This window comes from Anastrepha ludens, chromosome 2 (assembly GCF_028408465.1).
Source record: "Anastrepha ludens isolate Willacy chromosome 2, idAnaLude1.1, whole genome shotgun sequence".
In the NCBI taxonomy this organism is placed as follows: Eukaryota; Metazoa; Arthropoda; class Insecta; order Diptera; family Tephritidae; genus Anastrepha; species Anastrepha ludens.
In genome coordinates this window covers 4,708,901-4,722,209 of record NC_071498.1, presented here as the reverse complement: position 1 = coordinate 4,722,209, position 13,309 = coordinate 4,708,901, and the positions used below count along the sequence as shown (strand labels likewise).

Below are 13,309 nucleotides of genomic sequence, written 5' to 3'. Positions count from 1 at the left end.
ATTTTCATTAAATTCAAATGTGCCAAAAGTGTTTTTGGCTAATTGAATTTCCTTTAATAGATTTTGCAAAGGTTTCCGAAGAGCGAAAAAGTTTACCTATAATTAAAGAAATCGAAGTCTAAAAAGCTTTTTGGCCAAAGAGAGCGAGAGAAGACAAGAGCCAAACAATTTTTTCTCGAAAATCTTATTGATTTTATCTTGAATTTCTTCAAAAATTTATTGAAAAGGAAATCGATAAAAAATAAGGCGATGACTTCTAGTTTATTAATTTTTATAGAATTTTATCCAAAAATATGGAACTGTGAGAAGATATTTCCTTGTTTCTATGTTAAACATCTTATAATGCAAATTAATAAGGATATTTTTCTAAATTAATAAGTATATTCAGTTATCTTATTTTTACTAGAATCTTATTAAATTTATTAATAAGGGTTTTTTTGCATTTTGAAAAGGGCTCTTTTAATTAAATATAAAAAGTAGAAAATGCCAGTGTGATAGTTATTTTCAGAAAATAATTTACGTAAATAAATTTAAGTTGCAATCATTTTAAATTGATAAGATCATCGGCTTATTAAAATGAAGAGAAAAACAAGGATTGAAAACAAATGTTTCCTTCTTAATTATAATGAAGATGTTTTCGTCTTTATTTTACAGATTTTTATACAGATTACTAGATTTTATCGGAAGGTTTTTATTTTAATTCTACGGGTAATCTTTTTAATTTTATTAGTTTGGAGAAAAAGAAATCCATTATTTTTGCGTCGTTTAAAACTTAAAAAATTACGACTACTGACATGCCAGTCAACGTCGATTATTTCTGTCATCTGTTTCATTTTCTTTAGCATCAAAAATGCCTGAACGGAATCGGCGAAACCAAAATTGCACGCAATTAACTGTAAAAGTATTGGCAGCATAAACACCATTGACAATTTCAGCGGTCTGGCTTGCATTTTCGCCTTTATCAAAGAAAAACTGTAAAAATATACCGAATTTTCTCTTTGTTCATTTCCACTGTGTGGATTTTTTGACGTGATAACGTCTTATAATTCGATTTAGCCGGCTGCACGCACGAAAAAATGTGTCGTTACCTTGCTCATTAGTGTTACCTTGCTCATTTGTCGTTACCTTGCTCATTTGCCGTTACCTTGCACATTTGTCGTTACCTTGCTCATTGCTGTTACCTTGAATGAACTGCAAGCGAAAGCGCGGAACGAACAAAGCAAACGAACGGCAACGTTCGACATCTTGCTCTCTCCTACTTAAGTGAGCGTATATATGTATGTATATGCTCATATGTACATATATAAATTCACGTATTTGTATTTGCATATGCCTTCTTATTGATTATTATTAATTTGATTTACTTGAAGAATTTAAAATAAAACCAAGTTTGTTAATAATACCTGTTGTCTTAATTATATTATTATTAATTTTTTTATTATTTATATGAAGGAAAAAATGTATGGTAATGTACCTTATAAGATATGTTGTATACTAATATATGTATATAAACGCGCAATTTTCAAAAAGAACAAATCTATATGTAAAGATGCATACAAATCATATGGACAAATCAAATATACGAATCTATTCCGTACGCAAGCAAATGTAAGCTAATGTGCTTGAACTGCAAGCGGGAGCACGGAACGAACGACAAAGAGCACAATCGGCCCCCGCGTTCGGTAACGTTCGACATCTGGCTCTGTCCTACTTGAGTGAGCATATATATGTATGTATATGCGCATATGTAGGTATATAAATTCACATATGTACTTGTATTTGCATATGCCTTCTTCCTGTGTGCATGGTAATGAACCATTTCTCTGTTGAGAATAGGACGATGATAGAAAAAGTAGGAAATGAAAGGGAGTGTTTCGAGTGTAAAGTGTCTTGAAAAAGGCAAATCGATGATGGTGCCTCTTAGTGTTGTTTACTTGTTAACGTCTGATGCACAATCGAAATTGAACATATCTTTCATGAATTTGATAAATGTTTCGTCATTTTTCACGTTTGTGTAAATGTAACCTGACCTATTCCATTGCAATTCCATTTACCTCCTCCTCTATATCCATACAAAATATCTATCAAACAAATAAAATTAAAATTTTGTTTTGAAAATTGCAACCATTCCATCAATATTTTCTTATGACGTTGTCACGTTAAACTATCGTCAGTAAACCGACTTTACAGACAACCTCTTTTTAGTGTGAAAAGTCACCTTGACAACGAGCATAAGCTTTAAATTGTTGATCTATACTTTACGACATATCGATCACTACAGCCATCTACCGAGAAAAGAATGGATTTCTTTTTCCCGAAACTAATACAAGAAAAGTTTTCATTTTAGTTTTACAGATTATCTACTACATGTTGTCGAAAAAAGATATCCATTAATACTAAGAGCGGCTTCTTATTGAAAAAATAAAATTCATAGAAAAATCCGCTAAATTTTATTCTGATTTACAGAGCATTTTAGATGGTCATTTCACTCTGGGCGGGTATTTTGGTTGGAATAAAATTAAAATGACTTACGTGAACAAATTCTGATTTATCATTTACCAAATTAGTGTTTTATTGAACTTTTATTAAGATGGTTACTATACAGCTACATTATTAATTGATTAAATTTTCAAGGAAAACCAAGCAATTAGTACCTGAGAGATTCGCAGTTTAGTTCAAATTATATGTATTCTGCAAATGGGCCTCTCTAATGTTCGCAATGAAATATAAACGAATAGGGATAAGAGCTTATGTACCATAATAAAATTGATGAGAATATTTATATAAGTATGTATATATACACAGTACATACATACATATAACACCTCGAACATTTTCACATTTTCCTTCGGCCAAAGACTTTTCCGGCTTCATTTTTCATCGAGCCTTTTCTGCGCCTGGTCAAGTACGTACATACATGATTATATATATATTTTACGACTTTCCATACTAGCACACAGATATACATATTGCTGGTAGCAACTTCTGTGGGAGGATAAAAAAATATACTTTAATAAAAATTGTATGGCTTAAGTCCTAAACAAATACAGAAACATCAATGAACATCAATGATACTGTCAATGAATATTGGTAAAGTGTTTGACACTGAGCCGGTTAGTGATAGCAGAGGAAAAGAGATACCTATATTAGCAAGGGGAAGGGAAAAATACCTGTTATTCTAATTTTCCTAAGTTTGTGAATCAAATAACAAAGACTCAGAGAAAAAAGAAATTGCCCAAAACATAAAATATTACCTCAATATTAAAAGCTTTTCGTAGTCTCCTAAAACAATATCAATAAGGCTCTCAACTGAGTAACAATAAACTATTCTAGTGGATACTACATATCTTTAAAAAATATTTATGTTCTTGTATGCTATGAAGAATACCTTCAAATCCCGCTTATGCACAATTTTATTATGCAGGAAGCTACAAAAAGAGGATAGAGCGGCTTTATTGTACCTAATGACGGAATACGAACCCCTACTACCCGAGCCACTCATTATTTACTAAATTTTTTAGGTGGTTTAGGAGCCCATAGACATTGCAGATAAAACTCTTGATGCCTGTGCCGTAGTTAGGTTACGAAATCGGCAGTGTGTAACTCAAAATTAGAAGCTTAAATTTTTTCAGAACATTCTATCAACTAAAATTGCAGGTAATGCGGTCAAAATTAGTGCAGAAGAGATTGTTTGATGTCGCTTTCGGTCGGCTAATTATGGATCCAAATCACAGTATAATTGAAGACAATTATACTTATATATCTGATGAACTGACAATGCGCTCCCAAAACGGTATCTTCGAGCAAAGAAAGTTCATTTATTTGAGCCTTGTTAATTAGGAGTGTTGCGTTCTCTTCGTCGCGTTGATCCACTGTTAATATACGAAGAACACGGAACTCACTGAAACTCTTAAAAATTAATATATTGTGCTCCTCACGGAAATATTAACATGTTACCGGACCACTGGTTATATGGCTGCCCGATTTGCAGCACTGCATAACAATTTCTGAGGGATCTGCAAAAGATTAGGTACAGGAAGATCTTATTAAATACTCCTTGGAGAGCCATGCGCAGTCTCGCTTGAAGGGTCGACTAAATCCAACAAACGATGTAAGCACATGCAGGCATAGGATTGGCAAAAATTTCCCTGGACATTACAACGTGACTCCGTAGGCGGTCTAACGCGGCTTTATTTAGCTACTCTCGGGCCTATTTTGAGCTGGTGGAGATAACATCAGCTCAACAAATGCCGGCCGAGCACTTTGACATGTAATGTTCATGGTCGGATCGACAACAAAATTTTTAGAAGATCCTTGATTTCCATAATCAGATTTTCCAACCAATTAAAAAATGTTCTACCTAAAGTGGTGAATCCACATCCACGAAGGACAATGGCACTGAAGGTGCTCCTCTACTCATTCTTAGGCTAAGCAAGCCGAAAAGGTAGTAGAGCCCAAATCGGACACTGTTCGATAGAATACCATGCAGTTGTACTCAACTTTATTATAATTTCCAACTAATGGAGTTGTTTCAAAGACGTCGGGGTTAGCATATTGATTCAAGAAGCTATCAGGGTTGAACCATTCTGTTCAGATAGACTTTTATGCGCAACGAAATTTGGCGCATTCTTCTATGAGATTGTCGAACAGAATGTGAGTTTCAGAAAAAAATGATTTCAGAATTTGGAAGTCTTTGAATAGTTAGCCTTTAAAATGAAATTTGCCAAAGTGTATCGAAAAACATGTATCTGAAATGCCACTATTGAATAAAGAGACAGACGCTGCAAAACACATGTGGAGCACCGATGACTTGTGCTTCCACGATTCGGGCCGTTTTCCCCTATATTCGCACAGAATTCAATAAAAACGTGTTTGACCTTGAAGGACAGTTGAAGCACACGTTTGTCCAAGTTTCATGTATTATTTCAACAATTCGAGAGAAAAAAAGAATGCAAGAGGCAATGGCTATATCGATTTGTTTACAGAAGCGAGTTTTACTGCACTCAAAAGAGAAGACTTCACGCTAGACGCTCCCACGACAGTCGGTTCTACGTTACTGGAACGTCCCGGATTTATATCCGGCCAAAGAGGTCACTCTGTGAATGTTTATGTTGCTACGACAACAACAACAACTTCACGCTAAACAGCTGACAGTTGCGAGCATTCATACTTCTTCTATAGCAGCAACATTCTCGTTATGTAATATACCCACCTTGCATACTTCAACATTTCATACTGAAATATACTCGTACGCACATACACTGAGGCACACAACCCCTACGCTGATCACCCTAAGACCATCACCTTCGCTTTCTTTGCGGTACTTTGCTATTTGAGCTTCGATTATTGGCAAAAAAAAAACCAATTCATTGCGGTCACAACTAACTATAAAAGCCACAGTTGAGTAGCTGCAATTCGTATTTCGAAGTGAAGAACCAAAAGTCGCGGAAGCTCTAATACTGAAAAAGAGCATCAATAATAGCGTGAAAACAACAGCAGCCGTAGCAAAAATTGCGAGTACAACAACATTAAAATCAGCGTGACAATCTATGTACATAAATAGGTACAAATATAGCAACAACACATTCAAGAAAAAAAAAAAAACAAAAAAATGTTTCCCTCGAGCGTAAACGACACAAGTAGCAATAAATAAAAAATAAATAAACACACTCACAAAACAATGAAGATGGCAGCAATAATAGGAGTCTAAAAGCAAGAACAAGTATAAGCATAAAATAAAGTAGCAAAAACAAAAGTCAACCAAGTACACTTGAATATGTATTTGTGTACAATTATGTATGACTGAAAGCAAGGCAGGCCCAAATTGAAAGGACGGTTGGCTAATGGAGCAAAATAAGTTGACTGATACTTTTTGGAGATACATACATATGCACTTACCAGGCATATATATACATATGTATATATAAATACATAGATATTTATGCGTCAAGTTCATCACAATGCTCTTATTACGTATTTAGTCAACAGTCAGTCAGCGGGAGCATTCAGTAGCAGCAGAGCAGCCGGGAGACACATAGCAACAGAAACAATCTTGTAGCCAATGGTAAATTGTTTGCGAGGGTGAATTGAGTGGAAAAGTGCGTTAGGTGTATAGAACAATACAGGAGTGTAGAGAGCAGCAAATTGCGGAAACGAACAATGAACGCGGCGGAGAATTGTGCGTAAATGTGTCCTTTGGTAGAGTAAGTTTGGTTTGATGACCCGTAGTATTGAAGTGCAAACATACCAAGATCTTCATATATTATACAATAAACGATACATAGGTACATGCCTGCATACATATATGTTTGAATACTAAAAGTCAAAGGAGCAAATAAACTCAAGTGGATTAAATATGTACAATGCTGCGGAATTAATTAAGTGTAAAAAGCACCACCAAAAACAACGACTATACCAAAAAAGTACAAATTTTCACATTACTACAAAATAAATCTTCAAAAGGATAAAATAAAAGTAGAAAAAGTTACATAAAAAATATGCTTTCTAAAATACAAAAAACCATTAGGGATCTACCATAAAAAAATAACTAATTGCCTAAATCTACTTAGGGAGGATTACAACAAAAAAACTGGACTTCAGTTTTTTAAATACCGGTCGGATTTATTTTAATTTCACCCACCTGTGGACAACAACCGCAAACGTGCCGAGCTTTTTGAGGCATGCGTTTGGAATTTCTAAAACACTGCAAGAGGGGAAGAGATAACGGTAATGTGGATTCGTTTATTTGTGTGAATTAACGTCTACTTGATTACCATTACAATTGTCAGTAGCATACTTATATATATTAATGCAAGTGGGGAAAACATTGCAGAGCACGAAATACATACATACAAACAAATTTACACAATAAAGTACGTGTAAATCGCATGAGATAATTCTAGAAGGATGGCTATAGGAGTACGATATATAAAAGTAAGCAGCAGCATAAAATAAAGAACACAGAATCAAAATAAATTTCTTAAAAAGGGGATCATATTACCGAATTTGTATAATACAAATTAATGTTGGAATGCTTAAAAAGCTTTCACAAAGGTTAATAATAAAATATAAACATTAAGAAGAGTTTTGGGTAAAAATGAACTATATAAAACTCAATTAAAGAAACATATAATATTTTTTCCAAAAAGTTTGTCAAAGACAATTAAAAGAACACTTCAATTATGTTGCTTAAATTGCAACATAAAAAAATACAAAAATAGTGGGTACAAAAAGGAAATATATTGTATAAAAATATATGAAGCAAAAATAAATGAGCATTGCAATTTTTGTGTTTAAATTGTAACATAATATAATACAAAAATACAAACTACAACAAGGAAATAAAAATATTTATTGAAATTCAAACTAACGGTACAATTACCCCATATTTAAGTATCAAATCGCCAGCTTTACATCCTACTACAGCAATGAATATTTCAACCAACAACATAAAAGAGGATTAAAACAAAAACAAAATTAACGGGTATAAATCAAAAATATAAAATACGAGTAAAAAATTTTTTCGAAATAAAAAAGTTGTATAAAGGAAATAAAATAATAATAATAAAATTAAAACTACAGTAAATTTATGTAAAATCGAATAACAGAAAAAAGTAATGAAAAAATTATGTTGAGATAATCATTAAACTGTATGAAAGAGAAACAAGATACAAAATCAGTTGAGATATTTGCAACAAAATATACTAATTTAAAAGTTCAAGCAAATATATTACAATAAACACACATTAAACCGCCAACTGCAAATTCTATTATCCAAATACATAATTTGATATTCTTTGCAAAGCCCCCACTCCATTGCAAGCAACCATAAGCAGGCGTTCAAATAACTGCTGCTGGCAGCCGAACAACAGTGCTTAACGTATGGTAAACGTTATTGATACCCACATATATTCGTACGCCCAAAAATTTGTCCCTAACACACACAACTGAAACTACATCTACGGTAGGAGAAAATCTCTGCGTGACACAGCGAAATATCAGCAACAGCTGCGTACGTTCATAAGTACTTTTTTATATACCTACATACATACATAAGATTATACAACTTTACTACGTACTATACTTTGCGTACGAGCCCACAAAGCCGCAATCATGTATGGCATGGTTTTGGAGTCCGTCCAACACTTCATTCAAGATGAATTTGGTGAAGAAATCTGGCGACAAGTATGCCAAATTATCGATTGCCGTCACAATACGTTCAAAACGCATCAAATATATCCCGACTCGCTAATGCCCGATATAGCTGCCGCTTTGTCTGCGCTAACGGGCAAATCGTTCGATTGGTGCATGTCCTTCTTTGGCAATTGCTTTGTGCGTTTCTTCAGCAACTTCGGTTATGATAAGATGATACGTGCGACCGGGCGTTATTTTTGTGATTTTCTACAGTCTATCGATAACATTCACCTTCAGATGCGTTTTACATATCCGAAAATGAAAAGCCCTTCCATGCAACTGATAGAGGTGGATGATGAGGGTGCAGTTATGGTTTATCGCAGCGGTCGTACTGGCTTCTCGAAATATTTGATGGGTCAGCTGACAGAGGTTGGTCGTGAATTTTACAATTTGAATGTTAAATGTTCGGTGATTGAAAGTCAGAATGATATAAGTGGTGGCATTGCTGGACCCATAAAGATGAGCCATGAACCGTTAACGGTAATTGTGAAATATCGTTTGGATTTTGATAATCGTGAATATATGGCGAAACGTGTTAATGTCGTGGCCCATCCGACCCAACAGGTATTGCCAAAGGTCAATATTGATGTTTTCCTAGATCTCTTTCCATTCTCTGTGTTGCTCAATCGTAATATGATTATTACATCGGCGGGTGAAAAAATCGTTGAAACTTGGATTCTTCATAATCAGGGTAAGAATCCGCAACATTTTTTCGGCTCCCATCTGTTGGATATTTTCAAATGTCGTCGTCCCAAGGATATCAAAATCACTTGGGATCAAATCGTACAAATGCACTCTGTGCTCTTCGAATTCGAATTAATGCGAACCGGGCGCAATCAGGCAGCTTACGCAGCGCTTATGGATCACAATCTCAAAGATGAACTAAAAGAAACACTCAACAGCAGTGATGAGGACCTGTTGAATGTCGATACGAAAGAGGATATTGATCCACTCACCGGTAAACGCAAAATTTCTCATGGTAATAAGGCAATCTTGCTGAAAGGTCAAATGTTCCTCCTCACAGATATTGATTCACTCATTTACCTCTGCAGTCCGCTCATCGAGAATTTGGATGAATTGCACGGCATTGGTTTATTCCTAAATGATTTGAACCCGCATGGGCTGAGTCGTGAGTTGGTAATGGCCGGTTGGCAACATTGTTCCAAATTAGAAATTATGTTCGAGAAAGAAGAGCAACGCTCAGATGAATTGGAGAAATCATTAGAACTGGCCGATTCATGGAAGCGTCAAGGCGATGAATTGCTCTACTCTATGATACCACGTACAATCGCCGAACGAATGCGCAATGGTGAAGAGGTGATTTGCCAATCTTTCGAAGAGGTCTCTGTTCTATTTATAGAAGTAATGAATATCTATGCTGGCGATACAAATGATATACGTGATGCCATGACAGCTGTGACCACATTGAATACTGTTTTCTCAGCATTCGATCAGGAAATAAATTCACCATTTGTGTACAAAGTGGAAACAGTTGGCATGGTTTATATGGCCGTTTCAGGTGCACCGGATATAAATCCATTGCATGCACAGCATGCCTGTGACTTTACATTGCGCGTTGTAAAGAAGGTGAAGGCCTTGAATATACCAGACCTTGCTATAAGGGTGGGTATAAATTCGGGTCCGGTGGTAGCGGGTGTGGTGGGTTTGAAAGTGCCACGTTATTGTCTCTTTGGTGACACAGTGAATACGGCCTCGCGCATGGAAAGCAGCAGTGACCCATATAAAATACAACTATCCAATTATACAGCGAAAAAAGTGCGTGAGGCAGGCTATAAAATTGAATCGCGTGGTTTCGTAAAGGTCAAAGGTAAAGGTGAAATGGAAACATTTTGGCTGTTGGACGGACCGGAAAAAGAGAAGAAAAATTGATATATTAATATGTACTATAACACTGTGTGTGTGTGTGTGTGTGTGTAACTCACAAGAGAATATTTTTAGCTTTGTTGAAATTTAAAAGTCTATAATATGCAGAAATTATGTACTGAACATTTTATGTATTCTAAATAAAATTAATACTCTTATAAAAATGCTATGTTATTATTAATGGATGAAATTGAGGTTTAAATTTCAACCTCCAAACCCAGTTCTTTTAATCAATGTAAGAAAGAGCTAAGTTGGACTAAGCGTATGTGGAGGAATTCTACCGGTTGTATCCGGTAGAGATGTCTCATCCTTCTTCGCGCTATAGTATCACATTCAGGAAGAAAGTGTGCTGGAGTCTTCGTGGACTGGTCGCAAAAACGACAGGAGTCAGTGGACCATAACCCAATCCTGTGCAGTGTGACCATAGGGAGAGTTGTGAGTTGCCTGAACCTCCTTTGGTCATACAAAATTCTGCGAGGAATTCTCCATCAAGCTCAAATTGAGACTTCCAGACCACTGTAGTGTTTTCCAAGCGGAGGTAGAATTAAGGAAGCAGTTGTTTACTTCTGTAATTACTGTAAAAGACGTAAATATCTACACCGACCACCAAGCAGCAATTAGGGCCTTGGGCTCGATGTTTGTGCGTTCGGAATTTGTCGAGGAACGCCTGTCTTCTTTCTCGATTGCATTCGAATACTTCGATATTAGTCTCATTTTGGTTCCCGGTCACAGCGGCATAGAGGAAAAATGCTGCGCTGATGAGCTGGCTAGACAGGGGACCCTGGAAACGGTTTCATCGCAAAATAAAATCCTGAAAATATGGGCCTCGCGTCAACACTGGGCTAGTGCTCAAACGTGCAAAGTCGCGAGATCCTTCTGGCCACAGGTAAATCGGGAGCGCTCGAAGGAGCTTCTAAAGCTGTAAAATTGGGTAGATTTCCTTAAAGGGCATTGTCCAATAGGTGCCCATGCGTTGTGACGTGGGATTGCTTTAAGTCCTTTCTGCAAAAGCTGTCTGGTGTACGAGGTATAATCATCTTAGCACCTTCCTCTCAGCTGCTTCCTCTCTTCGCACAAAGATTTAGACATCTGGGCTCTCACTTGTTTACTACACCTGCGGACATTGCGAGTTTAAATATAACACTCCTGGTGAAATTCATCAGTAGCTTGAAGCGGGAAATACGCACGTAAATAGCCACTGTTGATTGTCATCCTCTAATCCAAAGCCCCTTTTTCCTTTTCCCACCATTGTATGGTATCACAATGGACGAAATTTTATTATTTGTTCAAGTGGGGCCCTGGTAAGGGCAGCCATTAATCCTGTTTGAACCTAGTCATATATTATATGTGCAAGTTTGATGCACAAAAAATATTTTAAGCCTATCCCCATCCTAGTCGTCTTATTATTTTCAGTGCTGCATTTAAAAGATACGATATCATAGTGATTACAGAAAAAACCTTACTGTGACCATTTGAAAATTAGGAATCTTTTATTTCAAAATATATTTCGGATATTCTTTCTTTCCATTTTTCTCATCTGAGACACACAAAATTACAATAAAATATTCGCTAAATTTTTCAAAAGTAAATAAAAAACTACGCCAATTTCCTTGCAATGTTTAGCGGATTAACTTGTGAGCTTAAGTCAACAATACTGCGTGCATTTTTGCAACGACAAAATGCCTTCCAATTCAATGTATGCCATCCAAGAAAGAAAGCTGTAGGTGCCTCCCAACAGTTGACAGAAATTACAACAGCGTGTGCAGCTCGAACTGATAAACTACATCCGTTTGTGCCGTTCCAGTCGACATGCCGACCATTTGCACCTGTCATGCAGCCGCTGCGAAGGCTACACAACGACATGAAGGTTCCGGATTTCTCTGATTATCGTCGTGAAACGAAGAACTCAGACGATCCAAATGACAGTTGTGCAGAGAAGCGTAAAGCCTTCTCTTACATGATGGTTGCAGCTGGCGCTGTCGGCAGTTGCTATGCGGCCAAAGGCTTAGTAAACATGTTTATAAGCTCAATGGGCGCAACAGCTGATGTGTTAGCGGCGGCCAAAATCGAGATCAAGTTAAAAGACATACCCGAGGGCAAGTCGGTTACATTTAAGTGGCGTGGTAAACCACTATTCATAAGGCATCGCACAGAGGCCGAAATCGAAGACGTACGTTCAGTTAATTTGGCAACCTTACGCGACCCAGAGTCGGATGATAAGCGAGTCAAGGATCCAAATTGGCTAGTGCTTATAGGCGTCTGTACACACTTGGGTTGTGTGCCAATCGCAAATGCAGGAGATTTCGGTGGTTACTATTGTCCTTGTCATGGGTCACATTTCGATGCGTCCGGTCGTGTACGCAAAGGCCCTGCACCGCTGAATTTAGCAGTACCACATTACGAGTTTATCGACGAGGACACACTTGTTGTAGGCTAAGCAAGGGAGGAGAATAATATCAAAATGCGCCTTAATTTCAAAGAAGAGACTGACGTAGTAACAGATATAAAGCGGAGAGGAGTAACTTCAAGCAAAGTTATATATTCGTAGCGCATTTAGTTGCATGTGTCATGCATTCATAGACTATAGATTGCTACGGCCCTGTAACAAAAATGAATTTTTAGAGTAGACAATAAAACTGTGGAAGAATGGAAAAGTATTTTAATATTTTTGGCAGGAACAATAAACAGACCTATAATATGACTTAGTCTACCCTAGCAAGTCGCCTTGGCGTCAAATCTTTGTGCAAGTTAAAAAAAAAGCTAAATTCAATCCCGACAGGCATGCAGTACATTTGAGTATGTCGGGGACGGATTTTACCGTGCAAATTGAAGGAAAAAGTTCTGAGCGTTTTCTTCCAGAAACTTTTAGTGAGCCATATCTTGCGATGTACGTATGTACTCTCCGTTTAATTAAAAACAATAGAAATGCAGCAGAAAAGCGGTGGCACCAAAAATTTCATTCTAGTATTATGAGGCCGCTCTGATAGGGCGTTGCCTTCCATTAACACATTAAAGGCGGGAGTCGTAGTACTACGATTTATCTCGATAGTAACTTAAAGGCGGGAGTCGTAGTAATACGATTTAATTCTAATCTAATTTTAATTTTTAGTTTTTAATTAAAAAAAAAAACGAAAACGAAAAACGAGGGTCGGTCGTAGCGCGCGACTTTCGTCAAGATCTCCCGCCTTTAATGTGTTAAGACAACGGCATATTATACAAAGCCGGTTGTTGT

At 36.6% G+C, this 13,309-nt stretch overlaps 2 protein-coding genes across 2 annotated transcripts; both read left to right on the top strand.

Annotated features, from left to right (window-relative positions):
• Window positions 1-5,410: 5,410 nt before the first annotated feature.
• LOC128862359 (soluble guanylate cyclase 89Db-like) lies at window positions 5,411-10,216 on the top strand. Its single transcript, XM_054100938.1, has one exon. It carries the CDS (start codon window positions 8,113-8,115, stop codon window positions 10,081-10,083), a length of 1,971 nt encoding a protein of 656 aa, XP_053956913.1. The 5' UTR covers window positions 5,411-8,112; the 3' UTR covers window positions 10,084-10,216.
• Window positions 10,217-11,569: 1,353 nt separating this feature from the next.
• LOC128856321 (cytochrome b-c1 complex subunit Rieske, mitochondrial-like) lies at window positions 11,570-13,032 on the top strand. Its single transcript, XM_054091621.1, has one exon. The coding sequence runs from the start codon at window positions 11,693-11,695 to the stop codon at window positions 12,512-12,514; it is 822 nt and encodes a 273-aa protein (XP_053947596.1). The 5' UTR covers window positions 11,570-11,692; the 3' UTR covers window positions 12,515-13,032.
• Window positions 13,033-13,309: the final 277 nt, after the last annotated feature.

Bases quoted from the DNA above. Each gene is read 5' to 3' on its own strand.
- LOC128856321 (XM_054091621.1), top strand. From the start codon at position 11,693: ATGTTTAGCGGATTAACTTGTGAGCTTAAGTCAACAATACTGCGTGCA.
- LOC128862359 (XM_054100938.1), top strand. From the start codon at position 8,113: ATGTATGGCATGGTTTTGGAGTCCGTCCAACACTTCATTCAAGATGAA.